This window comes from Abrus precatorius, unplaced genomic scaffold, assembly GCF_003935025.1.
Source record: "Abrus precatorius isolate BTA unplaced genomic scaffold, Abrus_2018 Scaffold10, whole genome shotgun sequence".
Classification (NCBI taxonomy): Eukaryota; Viridiplantae; Streptophyta; class Magnoliopsida; order Fabales; family Fabaceae; genus Abrus; species Abrus precatorius.
In genome coordinates, this window is record NW_020874292.1 from 27,163,492 (window position 1) to 27,184,985 (window position 21,494).

The window sequence follows — 21,494 nt, forward strand, 5'->3', positions numbered from 1 at the left end:
ATAGCAGGACTCCACTCACTCCGTGTGTTTAATGTTTTGCTTAGATTAAATGATTTTCAGAGTAAAAAAACACGAGAATTATCATTTTTTTTATAAAAGATTAATTTTTTATTTGTGTTATTTTATTTTTAGAAAGAAACAAAATCTGTATATTTTTTCTCCCATTTAAAACAAAGAAGGCTTTCATTGAAGTATTTTTATGGATGATTGTCTCTTCACTTTTTGAAATTTGAAAGAAGAAGGAAGATTCACCTTTGAAAAAGTAAAAAGGTTGAAGCTCAACCTCGACCACAGAAGGACAACTTTCTTCTCCCTTTAAGCTTACTGGAGTAAAATGAATTATTTTTCAAAGTCTCATATTAACAAACTTAAACGAGGAAAAAATAAAAAATATTATAAATAAAAAATTTATGTTATATAATTATGATATTAAGGTTAAAATAATAGTATACTATTATATTAATTTTATCAACTGAAATGTTGATAGATATAATATTTAAAAAATTGCAAATCGCTAATTTATTATTATATATGTTCCTGACCAAAGAGCATTAAGTATTTTTTGTTTAAATATAAAAAAGCATTATTGTTAACATTAAACACATATTATATGGTAGATTAGATTCCCCATACCCTTAAAAGCTCACGAATGTATTATTTAAAATATATGTTGAATCTTGCTTTGTGTCCCATCATGAGGAGTTAAATTGTTTCTTTAACCCATAATACATTCAGTTACGCTCTAGCATTTGTCCTTGATAATTAACATCGTTGGAGTGGCAGAGCGAGATTCCGTTCCAGCCTACCAAAACTTCGCTACCAATAGTGAGCTAGGACCTCTTGCCTTGTGTTTTTTTTTTAAGTGAGCGAAATTTTTTAATTTGACATTTTTAGGGTGAACTGCTAAACTAATAATGCTTATAAAAAATATCTCTAAAAAGTCACCTCTTTCGTCCTAATATAAAATAACTCAATATTCAATAATTATTTTTTTATCATAATTTATTTATATTAAAATTATTATACATATATATAGTAAAAAAATTGAATTACAATAATATAAATTACTTTCACTTTTACGTTGTCTCTTTTCAATCGCTGTCACCTAGTATAAGATATTTTTGGAAATGGTCAAAATTTTGCCATCAGATGAAATTTCATTTTTCCTAGTAAACAACAGTGTGTATGTATGTACGAAAATTGTTCCTTAATATTATCAGTGTGGATTTTGTTTTGAAGCAAATACGTTGATATTTTAGTCACGAGGGAGACGCTATACATGTGTGAAATTTCCAAGTTAGATGTGTTCGCAGTTTTTCTTAACCACTAAAAATTCTCAATTATTTTTTTTAGAGTAAGATGATGTTGGAACATTTTTTTATATATGAATTTTTTTTTCCAAATTCAAAAAATATAATTTTTTATAAAATTACGAAAATGTAATTCTTCTGAAAAAATCGCTCGACTTTTGACAAAAACTACTACTAACAATTTTGATATACTTTTTAAATATTTAATTATTTTTTTAAAAGTTATTATTGATGACTTTAAATTTTTAAATATTATTTTAAAAAATTGCTATTAGCAACTTTTGAAACTTTATTATTCTTTTATTTTTGAATATTTGTACTACACTAAAAGCGATTTTTTAACTCTATATTCTCATAATTTTATAAAAAATATCATATTTTTTGTATTTTAAAAAATAAAAATTATATAAAAAAAGTTACATAAAGATGTTTAAGCGAGAATTTTAGAGAAGATGTATTTTTAAATTTTAAATTAAAATAATTATATATCATGTATGAAAATAAATAAATAACTAAAATATTAAATTTATGTTAATATATTTTTTAATTTGAAAATTTATTAATTTAAAAAATATTTTTCTTTAAAATTAAAATTATTAAAAAAATATTACTCAATCTATTTAAGTTAACCTACTAGAAAAAGTGAATTTCAGTGATCTGAATTAAAAAAGTTCAAATGTAATTCGAACTTTAAAAAAATAGTGCTTAAAATGAATCAATGAACTTAATCAAATAAAATTTAAAACATCTTAATTTAATTTTAGTTTATAATTTAAAATATTAATTTTATACTTTATCGAATCGACTCATTTTACCCATTCTATCTAAAACACCTTTTTTTATAATAAAAAAAAAACTAAAATAAAAACTACATAACTTATATTGCATAGTAAGAAACTAATACTTTCAAATATATTTTCACCATATTTTTCAACAAAATATTATCATAAATAAAATTAAAAACATGATATTTCAATAAAGTAAAAAAAAACTTAATCATATTATAAAATATTATTGTCTACCATTTTCATATTTTAAAAAATTTACCAAACATATAATTTTGTTAGTTATTCAAACAAAAAATTTATTTTTCTCCTATTTTTACTCGTCCAGATAAAATATTTTTTTATTTTATTTTCATTCATTTTTTACTCTTTTATTTTTTTATTTATTTTATCTCATTTTTTAAATAAAACTTAAATGTTAAACTTCAACTTTTGATTGAATGCTTATTCTGTGATTATTTTATTTGTATACATTTCAGATATTAAATATTTACTTATCTTATTGAATTTGTGATTTTTAATAAAGTATTGTATAGTATTTATTATATATATATATATATATATATATATATATATATAAATACTAAGTCAAGTTTAAAATTTAAAATAATGATCCTTAAAAATTATTTGTTTAAAGAATAAAAATTTAAAAATATATTTTAAGAAAGTTAGTCTTTATTATTTTTTTAAAATCATAAAAACCACAGAATGAACAAAATATATATATAAGTGTGTGTTTATGTAAACAAAAAACTTTAAATTTGAGTCAATACAAATTTTGGGTATAAAGAAAATGAATGTATTTAATATTTTATGACTTTTTTCCGTGAAATTTTTGTTAGGAATAAAAGCATAAAAATAAAAATAAAAATTATTATTATAATAAACTCTATTTGATATAATTATTTTATTTTTTATTCATTAAATTAAATAAAAAATTTATATTTTTATTGTATATTAAAATAATATGTTTTTAAAATAAATGGTTAAAATAATGTTATTTTAGTTTTTGACAATTCTTAACTCCTAGAAAATTTGTGGCGATTTATAGAATAATGATTTATACAAACTACTATAGAAAATGATAATCACATGAATTCATGGTGATTTTTTGAGAGAAAAATTCTTGTAATTTTAAATCACAATAAATGTTTCTAATAATAATGGAACTCTAATTTAGTAATAAATTTTAATGAAGGGTCCCCACAGAAGCAAATCCGGATGCTTCCGCAGCAGATTACTCCATCCCCCTGTCCCTACCCACGAAAGAAACGGTGTTGATACCATGCCGCGTTATGATAATCATAATGGCAAAAGCCAAAAAGGTATCTGATCCTGATTCTCGTGCTGAAAACATCATCACCATCGCGTGGGTCCCACCTCCAAAATTATTATTTCTTAAATTAATGACGGAATTATAGATACACCAACATTTTTATTTATATTCCCAAATCACCAAACTGCCCTCATCCCTTCGCTATATAACGAAACGCACACTGCACACTCATTTCCTATCCCACACGCGTGTACTTTCTTGCGAAACCCAGAGAGAGTGTGAGGACAACTTTTTTTTTTTTTTTTTTCCTTTACAGAGAGGAAAAAAATGTTGGGAATCTTCAGCAGCGCCGTGGTGTCACCGCCGGAAGAGCTGGTGGCCGCCGGCAGCCGAACTCCGTCGCCGAAGACAACAGCGGGTACGCTTCTGAAACGGTTCATTGAGAACAAGGGGTTGGACTCGGCGGTGTCTCTGCAGGTGGGGGAACACGTGCGGTTGGCTTACACGCACCACAACGAGTCACCGTGGCACCCCAGGTAAACGCATAGTTTCTACCGTGTACAGTTACGAGTCGCCTAAGCGACGTCGTTCTGTCACATCGTTTATCATTCCCGCACGCGCGGTATTAGGGGGAATTCGAACTTGGAAAAGCTTCCTGCTTGTCAATTAGGAGCTTGTTGTTCACTCTTGAAAAAAATAATAAAAAGTTAAAAGTAAAAAGGATTAATAAATTAATTAATTCAGAAAATTTCTGACACAAAATGGAAGAATCTTATAACCTGGTTATATGTGAGATGAGAGTGTAAATCACACAGCAAGAAGGTTGGTGGCAGAACTTTGTTCCTAATGCTCATTTAAGTGTTGATCCTTGCGGATCACTGGTTAGATCGCTCTTTCTTCCTTTTAATATCTATGATCTTCCTAAACTATTTGGAACTGAGTCTTTAAAGAAAAATAAAAAATTATATTACTAATTTTTATAATAAAATAATATAAATTTAATATCTTATTTTTTTTACTTTAATTATTATATAATTATTTTGATTTATTTTTTCAATATCTTATCATCAAACCTATCATTGAAGTGCCGATCAAATCATTTTAATATATTTTATTGAAATTTTGAAGTATTTACAAGAATTGTGAAAATATTTTAATATATTTTTAAAATTTTATTTTTGGAATAATATCTTAGTTCACTTACTAAAATTGTCGTTTTAAAAGCTATTTGTCCTGAAATTAGTCTTGTCAGGAGCAAACAGGCGTAGATGACTTGTCTTTTCTTTTCTTATAAAAAAATCTCCGGCTTATATTAGAAGGAAAAGGAAAATAAATATTGAAGTTTTTCATCATTTGCAGAAGACAAAAAATGAAAATTGAAAAAGACCGACAGGGGTAGAAAATACGTCAATTTTTTGAAAAATAGCATTGCGAAGTATAAAAACAAAATGAATGATTGGATTTGTGGTGAGCGGTGAGTGATAATATGGGTGGAGTAGGTGATTGGCATTTCTGCGGATTCACCCAAGTTCTTATTTTTGCATGATTGCCATGTGGCTAAGAAATTTTGAACTGCAGCTATTATTTGAAAAGTGAAAAAAAATTCCCAAATAAAAATATTTATTTTCTTTCTCTATGTTTAAAACAATAATGAAAAGTATAATTATTTGTTTCTGTCTTTATTTGATCATTTATTCTTATTTAAATTATCTCTTATTATTGAATTCACATTTTCTTAAAAATTATAAATTTTTTTATCCAGAAAATTTAAATATAAAAATGATTTTTTAAAATTTTTATGATATATCATTTATTTTTTTCTATTTGATATAAAATTTATTTAGTTAAAACTTCTGGATTATTCCATAAGCACCTCTTGTCATCCATCCAAATACATATAATGTAATAATTTAGAACTGCTATATTTAAATACAAAACACGATTATTTATTACCTCATTAATTATTGCAATAATTTTATTACTTTAAATAGAAATATTTTAGTGAAATAAATTTATTTTATTATAACAATTAATAAAATGAATTATTATTTTTAATATGTGTGCATTAATACTTAGTAACATTTAATATGAGATAAGAGGAGTAATAATAAATATTTTATGCACTTCATGCATGTTTTTAACAAGATTATTTATTTTTAATGTTTTATAAATTATAATGAATTTTACACAATAATATTTTTAAGATGAAAAATTCCTAACAATTTGAATCAAATAGCTAATAATGTTTAGGCCCAAAGTTGACCGCGGACTGTGAAATATAATAATGAGCATTGAGTGTTGACCCAAAAAAAAAAAATGTGAGCATCCGTTTACATTATTCTTATTTCTTATCATTGAAGTACAGGAAATTTTTTTCCTTCCGCCTGCACAGATAAATACACTGTAGTTTGCACAGATAAATACGTAGTTTAAGACTTTTGTGTGATGAACAAAAAACAAAAAGACATGTTTTTTAAAATCTTATTTGAATTTTTTGGAATGCTTAAATGCTTTTGTGGACGTTTTTTTCCCCTTGAACGGCAATTATTGTTAATGCAAATTAATAAATAAATGAGCTTAAAAGTTAAAACAACTATTTTACAGTAGTTATATAATGTAATTGAGTTTACCATACATCTATTTTGTCCAATTAAAATATTATCATAATAGTTGAAGAGAGCTTCTTTTGACGTCATAATTTGTGGATCTGTAATTGAATTATTGATCAGTTTCCATGGTCCTGGTGATGAGTACAAGCTGGATTTTAATTTTGCTGAAACAGAGAATAAAAAGGTCTGGTTTCGCATTCACTTGGACTCTTCTTCTTTGGAAAAGTTCAAACACTTCTAAGTCCATAAACGAAATGGGACCACTTGATTAGTTTACATTGAGGTTTTTTCTTTTAATGTAGTTAATATTGAGTTTGGTATGCATTATATCTACGGCAGACACTAAATACCGTATATTTAAAGGTAAAATTTGTTGACATATTTTTTTAAATGAGTCTTAAATTGTATGAGTTGAATATTTTTAAATTTGAAACTTTTAATTTCTAACTTTATAAGAATGTATTTATTTTATTTCTTATCATTATTTTACGCTAAAAAACTAAAATAGACTATGTTTCGTAAAGTTTGAATTTTTTTTTAAAATTTAGGGATAAGTCCCTAAAATTTGATGACATGAAAAAAATTTAAAATTAGTCTTAAATTGTACAGTTGAATATTTTAAATTTTAAACTTATAATTTTTAATTTCTAACTTTATATAAAGTTAGTTATTTTACACTATAAAACTAAAACAAACAATGTTTCGTTTAAGTTAGATTTATTTTTGGTAAAAATTTTAGGGATAAGTCATTCAATTGCGAGAACTAATTTCAGGATTTAATTGTTGTTTTAATTACTATGGAAACTGTGTTTTAAGTGGGTTTATAAATAAATGAAATAGCTTTGTTGGGAAAACGGTCCTCGTTCATTTCCTTTTTAATCAAATTTAAATACAATATTCTAAATTTTTGTTCAATTCCGTTTTTTTTTTTAAATAGTTATTGAGTTTAAAATATTATGATTTATCTTGTTTTAATCTTTATCCCAATTGGGATTATCTTAAGTATATTTTCATTATATGCACATCATTATTAAGTTTTAATAATTTTATCTACTCATTTCATACTCCGGACGTTACCGGAGGCTCCACATTTATTAGCAATGTTTTTATTTTTCGTTTGTTTCCCTTGACCAAATTGGGTGGCCCCTGTAGCTGGTGTGTTCACACTCAATTATTGGTTTCCTGCATCTTCCACTTCAAAATGTTGACTTTAGTTTGCTGAATTGTTGCTTTCTTGCGAGTCTTTTGCTTTCCAAGCCCAAGGGGGATGGATGAAGATAAGGATAACGTAGATTAGGTTGGTGGCCAGTGGGACCGGGGATTTAAAAATATCGGAATATGTTATTTATGTTTTACTTAAATAAGTAATTAATTTATAAAAAATTAAAAAATCTCGATAATAATTTTAGATTTAACCAAAAAATGATTTACGTCTCTCACTAAGAATTAAAATTATGTATTTTTTTATAGAAGATAAAATAAAAAAATGTTAATAGTTTAGAAACTATTACTTATTAAATCTTTATACTTTTATGATCGAGTTTTTAATTAATCATTAACTGATGGATATTTTTTTAACATTAAATAAACCTTGTTAAGAATATACTGTTAAATTTTAAAAAGAATAATAACACATCGTTTACTTGCAGAATAGGACAGTAATGAAATAAAAAACTTATTTTTGTCTAAACATAAAAATTATGTTTTGTGAAATATTTTATTCTCCCATAAGCATGCTTACAACAAAACACATCATTTTGTTAAAAAAAAAAAAGCTTTAATAAATAAAATAATGTTTAAAATTTTATTTTATCGTACTTTTTTAAAAATAAAGTTTTAAACATAAATTACTTATTTTTAAATAAATTTTCAATCAAAATTAACTTCATAAATTTAATTTGTAAGCAAACATATTGCATGCCGGATCATAATTAGTGACATGACAGGATTTTCTTTCGTTTTGTGAAGGGTCAATCACATCGTTAGTAACATCTTCGCTAACTTTATCTCAAATTAAACAACAAAAAAGACCTTGATTACTTATTTAATTGAAGAGGTATAAGCTAATCAAGGCTAAGAGTATTTTGAAACGCAGGCTTTACGTAAGGTGGAAAAAATGTCACTTAAAATCTTCACTCATTTACATAAATTAGTTAAATTCAAGATTTACAATTTGCTGCTTTTAGACATTAAATCTGAGCTTGACTTATTTTATTGATTAATTAATATTTTGTCTAACAAATAATTTTGTTCTATATATGCTGAGTGAATGGCAGATCATTTGCTGCTAAGGATGAGATATTCTGCTTGTTTGAGGGAGCTCTTGACAATTTGGGGAGTTTGAGACAACAGTATGGACTGGCCAAGTCTGCCAATGAAGTAATTTTGATGATCGAAGCTTACAAAGCCTTACGTGATAGAGCACCCTACCCTCCCAATCACGTTGTTGGCCATCTCAGTGGTGCATTTGCTTTCATAGTCTTTGACAAGTCCACTTCTACCCTCTTTGTGGCTTCCGTAAGTTTTCTATCTTATCAATGCTCCTCACACCCATAATCACTTTTACTCTGAAAACCATTCTGCTTGTGTTATTTTTAACAGGATCAGAACGGTAAGATTCCTCTGTACTGGGGAATAACAGCAGATGGGTACGTGGCATTTGCTGATGATGCAGATTTACTTAAAGGTGCTTGTGGCAAGTCACTTGCTTCTTTCCCTCAAGGTGCGTTTAGTTTTGTGATTTAGAAATTGTTTTTGCCCTCTTCAAGATGATCATAATTCATAACATGAGAAATTTAGAAATAGAAGAGGGGGAAAATGGAAAACATAACATGCGCCAAATTCATAGAGGTAGAATAAGATTTTATTCTGCAATAACGTTGTTTCTGTTTTGTTCTGTTCCTTTTTTATTTTACTTCATAATTATAATATTTCCTCTTTATTAACATTGTTGGTCTGTAAATTGTACAGGATGCTTCTACTCGACATCAGTTGGAGGACTGAGATGCTATGAGAATCCAAAGAATAAGATTACTGCAGTACCTGCTGACGACGAGGAAATCTGGGGTGCTACCTTCAAGGTAACCAGATAACATGAGGTTAAATATTACTGCTGGTACAACTCTTAGTTCTCCTTGCAGAATATTCTTTTCATCCGTTAGAATAGAGTCAGCCTCAACAGTAATTGCATTTGTTGAAAAAATTAACAATTTTTTTTTAAATTTGCTGAAATTATACGATAAATGAAATAAATTTATTGATTTTAGTTAAAGCGTGCAAACTATCGAGTTTAAGAGTATTTCGCTGTTACACATAAATTACTACATACTGATGTTCACGTAGTTAATATTATACTCTTTAAGACAGGAGTTCATACACACGTCATTTCACTAAACAAAAGGTGTGGTGTCCAAAACGAATCGGTTAGATTAATATAAGAACATTGTGATCCAACATGTAACTAGGGTTCCAAGTTTAAGTTTAAGTTTTTACTGAGGTAATGACATTGTGATCCATGCTCATACTTGTCCTTAAAACATTTGTAACAGCTAAATTACAACCTATACATGCAAGGAAGTGTTTATTGCCACTCTCACGTGTCTATTATAACTTTTTAAAAGAATATTTTATATAAAATATCTCTTATATTAATATGGTTATAACAAAAATGATATTTAAACCAAAAACCACTTAAATGAAAGTGATAATAAACACACCCCTTACAAGTTTGATCAGTTCTTGAGGAGTAGGCAAGTCATGTTTAGGTAAAAGGTCTTTGGCAACGGTTAACAAGAAAGAAAATCGAGTGTAAGGTATAAAAATTGGAAAGCTACATCACACATTAATATTTATTTAATTCCATTCGGGTTGACTTCTAACATCTGTGTTTTTGTATTAATGTTTTATTTCCTTTTGTCTGTGTTGCTCTCCATAATTGAACTTTGATAAATACATCTATCTTAGGTGGAAGGCGCTCCATCAGTCCTTGCAGCCACAGAGTAGAAGATCCATTTTCAAAGAGTACCGTATGATGCATTAATGGAGTAATGTGTTTATGTGCTTGTGACTGCAAGGCATGCAAGAGGCCATGTAAATACCTTTAATGATAATTTTGAGAAGAGTGTGACTTGTAGTAGAGTTTATTATGGTGTAGTTTGTTCATTTGATAGGATTTACTGTGTGGCCAGTGTACAGTTGTGCTTTCTAATGTAATAAAAAAAATATGCTTCTGGGTTCTGGCTTGAGATTCTCTAATACTCATTCCAGTAGCTGACCAAGATAACTTATATTGGGGTAGCTAAATGGATAAAGAACTGTTAATTAAAAAATTAATTAAATTAAAAAATAAGTTAAATTATTAATTTTTAAAGATAATTAATGTGTAATTTTTGTTTTCCAATTAATTTTTGGTTAAATTTTAGCCATCTAACTTTACAGATTATTACAATTAAGAATTTGAAGCCGTGAGGTTATATTTAAAATTTTAATTTACGAGTTTTGAATAAAAGTTTAAATTAGTATATTAGTTTAGTTCACAATAATTTTGGAAATTAGAGAATCTAATAAAACTAATTATTTTGTAACAACTTAAAAATAAAAAAAATTCAATTTAGAAAAATATTTGAAATTTAAAATTGCGCAATAATTATAATATTTTTTAAATTAAGCTAAATTAAAATTTGAAAAATTGTATGTAGTACTTCAAAATTTTTATGTAGCACCACTTCTTAAAAAATTTGAAAAGGGTTCTTTGGTTAAGGAGTGCTCTAGTCTCTACACATACAATCTTCTACAATCATTTTAAAAATTCATAAATTCTATGAAAGTACAAAGCAAATAAGCACAACAAAATTCTTAATAAACTGATGGACCTCCAAGTTTTGGTGGTCTTTCTAAACACGTTCAACAGTCTTTTGTTTTAAAATATATTTATAATTAAAATATTTTTAAAAGTTTGTATTTTATAAAATTTATCAAAATTTAAAACATTTATAAAGTATATTTTAAAATTTTAATTTAACAATAACTGTAATAAATGACACATGTACTAATATTAAAAATTTACTTCTATATGTAATTTACGAGTTTTAATTTTTAAACAAGAATATTTTTAAGAGTCATATAAGATTTTTAAGTATTAATTATTTCTTATATTCTTTTAAATTTAATCTTAATTTAAATTTATATTTAAATTTAAAATAATTTAAAAAAATTTATCTCTTTAATCTTATTTAACTTAAAAAATATTTATTATTCACAATTTTAAGAATGTTTGTTTTTTCGCCTTTCATCCTCAATATTCGATGCTTTGAAGAAATTGTGGCATTCAAAAGTGGCAACTATTATTTGGCAATGCAATTCATATTATTCTGTTGTATATAGCCGAACTTGTCAAAGAGAGTTTGTTGTAAAAATGGACTTATGCACGTTATTCACTCCAGATAACAGGGCATGCATGTTGTTCATCTTTTCTCATATCATAAATCTATTATGTAACTGATGCTTTATAAATGTGAATAATAATAATAATAATAATAGTTTTTGTTAATAAAAAATAAAATATTATTTCTCATAATATTGTATTTGATAATAATATATTTAAATAAATTTTTCTGTAGTCTTTGGGACAAACAAGAAAGGGACAGCTTTTATCTTACCGATTGGTAATGTGTTTAAATTTCAATTGAGAACCTCAAAATCATCGTTTAAGCAAAAACTATATCAGCTCAAATAATTACGTGAGTGAGATGAGAATTGAGTTTAGATAAACTTATCAATACATATTTATAAGAAAGAAAAATTAAATAATAAAATAAATTAAACTTTTTTTATGAATTAAAATTAGTGTATGTTTTATTCTTTTAGAAACATTCTTATTTAACATCTTTAAAATTTAAGAAGATATATTTTTTAATATATAAAAAATATTTTATTATTTTTTATATTAATTTTTTTCAAGATTTATCTACAACTTCACCTAAATTTAATAATTTTCTCTTCTTTTATAAAATAGAGGGAAAAAATACATGTATTTATTATTTTACAAATATTAAATTTATCTACTATTTTTTTAGTAATTAAAATAATTTATAAGAATAAAAAATAAAAAAATTAAAATTAATTAAGAAAAAGATGTAAACACACACTCAAACTTGTTTATTTATTTATTTATCAGTAATAAAGTGTGAGGACACATGCGTCATAAAAAAGATGATATCACGGCTGTAAAATCATCTACTCTCGCACCGTCACCACCACATCCGTCTTCTTCTTCACTTTAATTTTTCTCTAATTGATTTGGAACTGAAATCTCAACTTGTTCAAAACGAAGCCCAGGTATATCTTCTTCTTCTTCTTCTTCTTCTTCTCTCTCTCTCTCTCTCTCTCTCTCTCTGTGTGTGTGTCTCTTTCTTGTTCTTGCTATCTGAGGATCAAATCCGATCTTTGTGTTTGTGTTTATGTGCATAGTTTTTTGTGACGAATTTCTTTTATCAATGACCATTGACCAACTTAAAAGGTTACACCGTTTTTTTGTAATTCTTTTTCACATTGAGAAGGCTTCTTGAATTTTAGGACAATGAGATTCCACTACATATACTCTTCGTATCATTTGTGATTTACACCAATGTCAACATTTATCTTTAGCATTCTTTATTTGATGTATATGATCTTTATTTTTCATGATCAATCTTTTTGCTTATCCTGTGGAATGGTCAAAGAATCTTTCGAACAACACAACCACATGGATCAACACCAGCATGGTCAACGAGCACGAAAGATTGGTACTACGGCAGAAGCAAAAGGCAAAAACCAATATCAACCCAACACCATGGTGGCACCTACCAATCCTCCAACTCACACAGCTGGTCCTTCTGCCTCTTCATCATACCGAAGAGCGCAACCACATCCATCCCGATACATCTGCCCGCTACTGCTACAGCAACAGCACTTGCGATATCAACTCAAAAACTTATGGGCAAATCAGATGGAGAAAATTGAGATCAATGACTTTAGAACTCGTAGTTTGCCTTTGGCTAGGATCAAGAAGATCATGAAGGCTGATGAGGATGTGGACATGATATCAGGCGAGGCGCTTGTGGTGGTTGCTAAGGCATGTGAAATGTTCATTATGGAGCTGACAACGAGAGCTTGGGTTAAAGCTGAGGAAAACAGAAGGCTGACACTTCAGAAGAATGACATTAGATATGCAATCTCAAGAACTGATGCGTTTGATTTTCTTGTTGACATTGTCCCTAGGGATGACACTGTGGAGCATGAAATCGTTGCAGGCATACTAAGAGACACTATTCCAATTAACAATGTTCTTTATCCCATGCCACCTCGTCAGCATGTTGCATATGCTCCACATGGGCCCTCAAGAATGGCTATGGGTGGGCCCGTTCTTGATCAGGCCCATTATGGGCTGGACCCCCATCCTTCTACAACTCAAATGCGGCCCAACCCCAAACAACAAGACCATTCTCCTAATTCGGATGATTGAGCAAATTTGCTACTGGGTGTAAACACTGACAATTATGAATAGTATATAAATATGTTTATTTTAAATGAGGCCAAGTATTATCGAATTAAAACTCACCCCTAGCCTTCCTTTGTTATATAGTATGCTTTATATATGAAACTGTTTTCAATGGCAATTTGTGATATAACTCCAAGGTAGCTTTATATAGATCAAGAGAGAAATGGACGCCAAACTCGCGGTGCATAATATGCTACCATAGAACGGTGGCCCCCTATATCAGCCATTCACTTACCTACAAAAGAGACTTGATTTTATTCAATGAACCGCATGTTAACTAAGATTTAATTAGCTATGCTACATTTAATCCTAAGGACTTCCTTAAAATATCTTACAATTTTTGGAGCATGAATATATTCTTAATTAATTATCCTTGATATATTAATAAGAAAAATGGATGGCTGGACTGAATGCAATGACCGATTTAAGGGTGGGCAATGGGGTATAGAATCACACAGGATGTGAGTTTGAGGGAAAAAAACTATACATGGAATGCTTAGTTCAAAATGAAATTATCTCATCGAAACAAAAATTAGAAACTTCAAACTTTAAACATAAGCAATTTTCTGAATCACACAAGTGGCTCAGCTATTTCAGCACAACAAATTTCTTTTATTGGAACTTAAAAGAGTTCAAACTTCAACTTATAAAACATAACAGAAACATTTTTGTTTCTCTTCTATTGAACAACAAACATTTTTGTATGGTTTAAACAAGGAATACCATTATTATATTGGACAAAACATGGAAGTAGCTAAACATGTTTTATATACGTGCGTGGAGGTCACAAACGGCAAGAACTGGCGGGACAAATATCTTCCAGACTGCAAGAAATAATGCAGGAGCTTAAATGTAACTCAACTTGCTCATAAAAAACACAGGAAAATTAACAATACATTATTTGACACATTTTCTTTTCAGAACTCTTCTTTAGTAAGAGAAATTCTATGCAAGCTCTGTTCTCTAATAATGGAGCGAGCCAGCATGAAACTTCAATAATAATAAAGAGTGTTGAAAAGAAAATATAAAGACACAAAGTGCATTGCTAGCTCTAAGATAAACATTTATCTAGAACATTAGAAGATACTACCTTTTCCCCAAGCATTCAATGATGTCACCAGTGACTGTTGATCTTTTCTTATTTGAGAAAGCAAGGGAAGCAGCCTTCCTCATCATAGCAGACCCAGCAACGCATCCCAACACGGCTGGATTTTTACAACTGAGCGGGAAAAATAAAATCAAGAAAAATAAAGTCAAGGATATAACTGATATCCAAATATGCACTAAATGGCCCAAGTAAAAGAGAAAACATTTCTTGTAGAATCTCAGTAAAGACATGTATGTAACCTTAGATTTGAATTTTGATCAGCAGCTGAGAAGTGTTGGCGTGCCCAAGACAAAAAGACAGCAACACTGTTTCAATTAAAATAAGTATACTTTTACTTTAAAACATCAAATTCCAACAGCATAGATCATAGATGTAAAACCCAATGTTTGCTACTGACTACTAACAGATTTGTTTTAACATTATATTATAGGATCTGTTTCTCAAAGCTAAGGAAAGGAAGAAGAGAAAACTACAGTAAGCAATCTACCAAACAATAAATGCCCCTCCCCACAAGGTCAGTAAGCTAAAAAACTGTGGAAGCTTAAAAACTTAAATTTTTTCCACGACTTAACCTATTGGTCCTACTTAACCCAAGACCACAAACACATTGATTCTATGTGTTACTCTCTCTGCCAAAGAAAGATGAGCTAATGATAAAATCAGAAATTCACAAGTTGCCAAAGGATAGGTATCAGAACAAGGAAAAGAATGATTTACTTCTCTCTTTCAATGCTTGATTAATGAAAGGTCTAAAAGCTCCCCAAATTTTCTGGGCATCTTAATTTGTTTATTGAATGTGTAAGATAACAGAAAAATAAGGAGAGAATGAGAACACCTATTAAAATAAGAATAAAGAGAACTCCATCTGACATAGAGAGGAGGCATCTATGCTTACAGTATAAAATTAAAAGGAAGGAAATTTCACAAATTCCAAGAAAATATTACTCGCCTTCCAGAAAGGATATCACCTTGGCCACCACAGCGTCTAGGAGAACCATAAATGCTTACTGATTTCACTGCATGAACAATAACCACAATCAAATGATTTATAAACACATCAGGGGATTACTAAAATATACATATCCCATAAGCTGGTGCCATTTGCGTAAAGCCGTAGAGTAGTCTATACCATAATATATCATCAAACACTTTTATAGATCAGTAAACTTTCAGTTCTATTATATCATATAACATGTCAATATGTCATGCAGTCAATGGGAACTGTAGTATGGGGTTCTGTATGAACATCACATTCTTGATTGAAATCACCAAATATGCTATTCAAGTGTAAAAGAAGGAAGGTACAAGAAGAATTTTTATATTTATCAAAGATCTACCTGTGTCACCATCACTTATGAGATCAGATTTTCCTTTCTTTAGGATAGTAACATTACCAATTCTGCCAAAGAACAGTCCACAATTGTCATTAAACTTAATATCAGATAATAAAGAGAAATCACTGAAACATATCCATGATTCAATCAAACAACTTAGCATGCTCCAGTTCTGTTTTTGGCTAAAAGCTGTTGATTTTCCTATAGCAAGAAATTGAAGAATTATAATCTGTTTCTCAATATTTGACCTGTATATGTCATGAATCAGCCTGAGCATCAAGCAAATCACACTGCCCATGATACAGTGCTTGATCAGGACTTAAAATTTAAAGCACCATTCCAATTAGAATCTTGAGACAATAAGATTAAGTTAGAGAGAAAAAGAATTATGAAGGTTGCACAGAGGGGCTCAACAGAACTTGTTATTTCTGTTTTTGATAATCAGATGGTTGAAAAGAACAGATTTCTCAATTGAGAAATGTAACCAACTGTTTATCAGAAAAGTATTTTATGTAAGATTTTTCCAGGTCCCAGAGTAAACCTAAAAGCGAGCCATATCAGCAATGTATATCACATTTATATCACTGAACTCCCAACCAAGTCCTTGACAATCATCCATTATTAAGAGTGAGCACCATACTATAATGTATGATTAGATGAAACTGCATTTAGCCAAGAAAATTTCACACCACAAAATGCAGAACAGAAATTTGTTTAGTTCTCTGTCAGTGTGAGTGGCATGCATGTTAAGGTTTACACAAGTTAGCATGCCAAAAATGTATGTGGTTATGCACATAAACTGACTATCCTCAATAGATGCATATCTCAGAAATAGAAACTCAATAAAATAGGCAAGGGTCAGTTCCCTAAAAATGTTCTAGCACAAATACCAGTAGCTTGAAATGATGAACTTACCGTTTGGCAAGAGATAGCACTTGCTGAGCAGCATCTATGTCCTTTATTTCAGAACTTAATACTTTCTGAACAAGACGCTTGTATTCATTGACATTTGGGGTTAGAACAGCTAAGACATAGCCACTGACAAGGTCAAGATGATTAGTAACAAGAAAAAGTCCATCCTGAAAAATGCCTAAAATTTTATCAGAATATAAAATATATACAGGTTAAAAATGCAAAGAATATGCACGTTAATCAGACTATAAGACATCTAAACCTCAACATACATACCCCATCTATCACAAATGGGATATTTGACTGCCTTGCATGTTTCATGATCTCGCTCACACAGTCCTGGCAACATTGTGAAAATGTTAGGATTAAAGGCGGTGGACATTGGCAAAAGGCAGGTCATAAGATATATATCATAAAACTCAAACGGGAAAAATCATATTCCATTACATGGAGGGAGAAAAAAGTATATTTAGTAAACATTGAGTGCATCTTGAAAGCACAAATTTCTAATACAGCCATAAAATATGTGTAACATTGCTTAATAGCTTAAACATTTAGATAGATGACTCTTTGCATCATACCGTAAGCTGGTTAACCAGGTGATCTAGTCCAACCTTCTCATATTCAACTTTATTATCAGAATTTCGGTACAAAGTAGTATCAGCTTTCTAAGTTAAGAGCTCATGCTCTGTTACATCTTAAGCTAAATGAGCTTTTATTTGTGTAAAAACTGCTTTTTGACTTCTCCTCCAGCAGTTTATTTTCTTAAAACTACTAGTTCTTTGACAGTCTTTCTGGCATCATTACGCCCTAGTTGTAATTAGCATCAACTGCAAGCATGTCAGCTGATAAGAACTTAAACCTCTTTATGAAAATATGGAGAGCTCCTTACAGTAGAGATGGACCTCTAGAATCCCACAAAAACTGAAAATGAAAAAAGATACCACAGGTCATTCGAGAGACCTGAAACCTCCTCCAAATTCTCACTGAATAATAACCTCCCTCTCATTTCCGCTACTTCCTTGCATCCCCACAGAGCCTATAACTCTACTACATTGTTTCTTACACTTGTTGCCATGTAGGGAAGCTTTTTACATCCTAAATAAATCCTTCGTTTGCCCTTATATTTTTTCACATGGACACATGGTCTAGCATAGGTGTTCTAACATTATAAAAAATGCATATTGGAAAAATATAAGAACACTTGAAGTCCAGAAGAAAGAACAAGAAGCTAAAGATAAGCAAGCTATTTCCATGTGTGTAATAAAATTGGAATCAAGTGAAAGCATACTAGAAGAAATGGATCTCTTCCAAGTCCTGGACCAATGACAAGACAGTCAAATCTTTCCATCCACTTATTAACTTCAGCAAGAATCTTGCTTGATATGATTTTCATGTCCTCCTCCCTGAAATTAACTATTGTTATAAACAACATCCATTTGGTTTTTGAAATGCACAGAAAGAAAGATGAAGATTACATAGAATAGAAGTCATACTTGACACTATATGATTCTTCCAAAACAGGGTGCACTATCAACTCAGGACTGTAGCTTTTGATGACAGGAGCAGCATCTTTTGTACAAAATACATGAGACAAATCTGCACCCTGTATAGGTGAAAAAATAGTTGGATAATTTGATTCAGTAAGAATAGGCAAAATAATAACTTCCAAAGAGAGAAAAAGAAACTTGAAAAAGGGAGAAGGTAATTGTGAGAGTCACACAAACAATCGAACAAGGTGGATAATTCAGTAAGAGGGAGGAAAAGGGTAAATGAGAAAAGAGTAAAGGCACTGACAATTTTTAAGGCTGATATGGCAGCAAAATATGGGGCACCTGTGTATTCACGGCACCCTCCAATAACAGCTATTTTCCCTGATTTGAAACATAAGTGAAGAAAACATTAGATATTTCTTTCTTTGTTTCCCATACAACTACAAACATGCATATATGAATAATATTAATCCTCTGGATGATTGAAAACATATGATTTTCTGAAATTTCTCGATCCTAGATAATACAACCCACCACACCTTCAGTAGTTGATTCCAATAGAAATATGAAATGAATGAAAATGAAGAAGACATATAAATTTATGAAATATTTTATCACATGATGTCTTAAAAAAGGGTAAGAAACGAAAAATTAAAAATAAACGTGAATATATATATAATAAGTCAATATCACACATGGAGTCACTAAAAGAAGACATGTGACTTTTCCTTTGATTTTTTTTTTTCATTAATATGATCTTTATAGAGAAAATATCATATGGAACTGCAAGAACTGTGTACCTGCCTGGCCTTTATGTCTATTAGCATCAAGAGGAGGAGTAATTGCTCGAATAATGCTCTCAGCATCAACCTCGACTGACTTCAGGTCTTGCATATTTCCAGAATGAGCGTGATGATCAATGCCAACTCCAAGAGATCTTATAAATAACTGTTGTCTTCTGAAAACAGGTGAAGAAGCCAGTAGCATACAAGTGTTTGCACAACTCAATAAGGATAACTGAGAATTCATGACATGTTTCATATTCATTAACATGAGCAAACAGCACCCCCTATTCACACACAACCCAAGCAACAATATTATGTCAACTTCCCAAGCTTCTTATCTGTAATATCTCAAAGACAAAAACACAAACCCCGCTTCTTTCCAATCAATCCATCAGAAATTTCGACACTATCCAATACCAATTTTCATAAAAATGCAGATAAATAAATAAAAAATTCAAACTTTGCAGAGGACACAACACATGAATGCAATCAGCGAATGAAGGAGACAGAGACAAAAACAAATACAAACAAATAGAAGCAAATATTAGCTTATAATAATACCTGAAAAACAATTTTATTTATTTATTTTCACAAAAAGAGGAACTCAGAAAGGCTTCAAATCCTGTGTTTTCTATTAAGCTAGCTTGGAATTGGATGATGTAGCTTAGAATTCAGGAACAGTGAGGTTAAAGTATCTAACTTTTCCAAGTTTTCTTTTCTGGGTTTGTACATTTGTCGTTGGATGATCCACGTGTTCCCACTTTGGAAGATACTAAAAAACGACGTGTCGTTGGCACCCTTTTTCTATTTATCTATTTATCTATTTATCTATTTCCTTTCCTTTCATCAAAGTTGTGTGGGTACTTGGTGTCGTATCTTCACTCACTCTTGACTCTGAGGCATGGGTGGAAGATCAGATATGAAGATGAACGCGATTAGGTCAGGGATAGTGGTGTTGGGAGCGCTTGCATTTGGGTACTTGACCTTACAAATCGGTTTTAAGCCTTATCTGGAGAAGGCTCAACTCTATCAATCTCACTCTGATTCTGATCCATCTTCACCTTCACAACAATCATCACAACATCCTTCATGATCGCTCTTCAGCTACACACAAAAGTAACGAAATTTTGCTGTCCCACTTGTGTCTTTGTTAGGATCTATTTTTTATTTGCTTATTAAACATTTAACGTTTACATCGTTTGCTCTGAGCTTTATGTGTTGAAATTGGCAATTTGTGCTCTTTCACTCCATGAACAATTTTATTTCTTTTACTTGAGCTTAGCCTTTGTTTGAGATGAAATTCCTTGGTAGGAACTATGTGTGATTTAGCTATTTGCCTTTTAATTGTTTGATCTATGTTCTGCTGAAATGTAGTGCATTGTGGATACGGGAAATTGTTAAAAACGTTCTTCAGATGGGTGGCTTAGCGTTATGCACAATCTGTGTTACAAGGAAAGAATGAAGTGCGTTTGATATGTAGTTTAGGATAAAACTTAGCGCAGTGCCTACGTAACACCATATATTATTCGTGTTGTCTTCTTACAAAATTGCACTAATATTGAAAGTAGACACATTATTAGTGAAAAATTGCAATTAGTTCTAGAACAATATCATGATATTCCATTTTTTATATTAAGATATCTATTAGGAATATGGGTTACTTTTTATAAAGTTTATAAAATTCTTCATTTATTTATGAAAAAATATTAAGTTTAATTTTACTGGATTGTCATCTTCAACCATGTCCACGTGTATGGGAAGGTTGAAAGTGTTCATCTTGCAAATAGGCATTCTAACTGAGGAGTCCTATGAAGTTCCTCACAGTTTTTCTTTTTTGGTCACCATCCTGTTATTTTGTTAGTATCTTTATTTGGGCTTCTGCCACGTTGGTGTGGGCCGAGCTAAACCATGTCGGCACATTGGGTTATCTTCATTGGGCTTCTCATTTTGGTTAATGCTACTACGAGGTAATTACTTTCCACATTCCTCGTTTTTACTTTTTAGTTATACGGTGCACGTAATAAAAATCTATATATGATAACTTTTTTTATTAAAAAAAGTAAGATATTACAACATTTAATGAATGAATAACATTAAATGTTCCAAAGTTGGAAAACAGTGATCTCGATTCCAATAGAAGCTTGTGTTGCAAGGGGGTAGACAATCTCCACCAGCAAATTTTTGGTAGTACGTGCCATTTAGTATTCACCTACCTTTAGTTATCTTTATTTATTGAGTTTTGTTAACCTCTAAGGCTTGAAAATATGCAGTTAATAATAGTAAAATTTTAAAAGAATTATTATATTTTTATAATTTTAATATAATAATTATGTACTTTTTTTAAT

The 21,494-nt window shown here is 29.8% G+C and overlaps 3 protein-coding genes across 9 annotated transcripts; 2 read left to right on the top strand and 1 right to left on the bottom strand.

Moving 5' to 3' along the window:
* Positions 1-3,608: 3,608 nt before the first annotated feature.
* Positions 3,609-10,344, top strand: LOC113868995 (stem-specific protein TSJT1-like). Of its 4 annotated transcripts, none has more exons than XM_027505070.1 (5): positions 3,609-3,907; positions 8,257-8,497; positions 8,582-8,702; positions 8,951-9,060; positions 9,944-10,344. In XM_027505070.1, exons 1-5 carry the CDS (start codon positions 3,699-3,701, stop codon positions 9,980-9,982), a joined length of 720 nt encoding a protein of 239 aa, XP_027360871.1. In that variant the 5' UTR covers positions 3,609-3,698; the 3' UTR covers positions 9,983-10,344. The 4 variants fall into 4 exon arrangements, with proteins under 4 accessions (XP_027360871.1, XP_027360879.1, XP_027360887.1 ...); XM_027505078.1 differs by having other exon boundaries at positions 8,951-9,095; positions 9,944-10,230; XM_027505086.1 differs by having other exon boundaries at positions 8,951-9,078; positions 9,944-10,219.
* Positions 10,345-12,950: 2,606 nt separating this feature from the next.
* LOC113852160 (nuclear transcription factor Y subunit C-1-like) lies at positions 12,951-13,481 on the top strand. Its single transcript, XM_027482404.1, has one exon. The coding sequence runs from the start codon at positions 12,966-12,968 to the stop codon at positions 13,479-13,481; it is 516 nt and encodes a 171-aa protein (XP_027338205.1). The 5' UTR covers positions 12,951-12,965.
* A 673-nt stretch (positions 13,482-14,154) lies between these two features.
* On the bottom strand, positions 14,155-20,515 carry LOC113846301 (ATP-dependent (S)-NAD(P)H-hydrate dehydratase-like). Of its 4 annotated transcripts, none has more exons than XM_027474403.1 (13): positions 20,134-20,515; positions 19,850-20,043; positions 19,165-19,487; positions 18,669-18,745; positions 18,368-18,477; positions 18,163-18,277; positions 17,148-17,210; positions 16,875-17,038; positions 15,963-16,024; positions 15,575-15,641; positions 14,865-14,930; positions 14,608-14,736; positions 14,155-14,341 (listed from the first exon to the last, which is right to left on the bottom strand). In XM_027474403.1, the coding sequence occupies exons 3-13, from the start codon at positions 19,415-19,417 to the stop codon at positions 14,302-14,304; spliced, it is 1,146 nt and encodes a 381-aa protein (XP_027330204.1). In that variant the 5' UTR covers positions 19,418-19,487; positions 19,850-20,043; positions 20,134-20,515; the 3' UTR covers positions 14,155-14,301. The 4 variants fall into 4 exon arrangements, with proteins under 4 accessions (XP_027330204.1, XP_027330212.1, XP_027330196.1 ...); XM_027474411.1 differs by having other exon boundaries at positions 20,139-20,241; XM_027474395.1 differs by lacking the exons at positions 19,850-20,043; positions 20,134-20,515 and adding an exon at positions 19,711-19,833.
* Positions 20,516-21,494: the final 979 nt, after the last annotated feature.

What these genes read in the sequence shown, in the direction of transcription:
- LOC113868995 (XM_027505070.1), top strand. Translation starts at nt 3,699, where the DNA reads ATGTTGGGAATCTTCAGCAGCGCCGTGGTGTCACCGCCGGAAGAGCTG. An exon ending in CTACCCTCTTTGTGGCTTCC is followed by an intron (nt 8,498 to 8,581) that starts GTAAGTTTTCTA and finishes TATTTTTAACAG; the next exon opens with GATCAGAACGGTAAGATTCC. An exon ending in ACTTGCTTCTTTCCCTCAAG is followed by an intron (nt 8,703 to 8,950) that starts GTGCGTTTAGTT and finishes TAAATTGTACAG; the next exon opens with GATGCTTCTACTCGACATCA.
- LOC113852160 (XM_027482404.1), top strand. Translation starts at nt 12,966, where the DNA reads ATGGAGAAAATTGAGATCAATGACTTTAGAACTCGTAGTTTGCCTTTG.
- LOC113846301 (XM_027474403.1), bottom strand. Translation starts at nt 19,417, where the DNA reads ATGTTAATGAATATGAAACATGTCATGAATTCTCAGTTATCCTTATTG. An exon ending in GTGCTATCTCTTGCCAAACG is followed by an intron (nt 16,025 to 16,874) that starts GTAAGTTCATCA and finishes GTTCTTTGGCAG; the next exon opens with AATTGGTAATGTTACTATCC. An exon ending in ATTGAATGCTTGGGGAAAAG is followed by an intron (nt 14,342 to 14,607) that starts GTAGTATCTTCT and finishes TATTTCTTGCAG; the next exon opens with TCTGGAAGATATTTGTCCCG.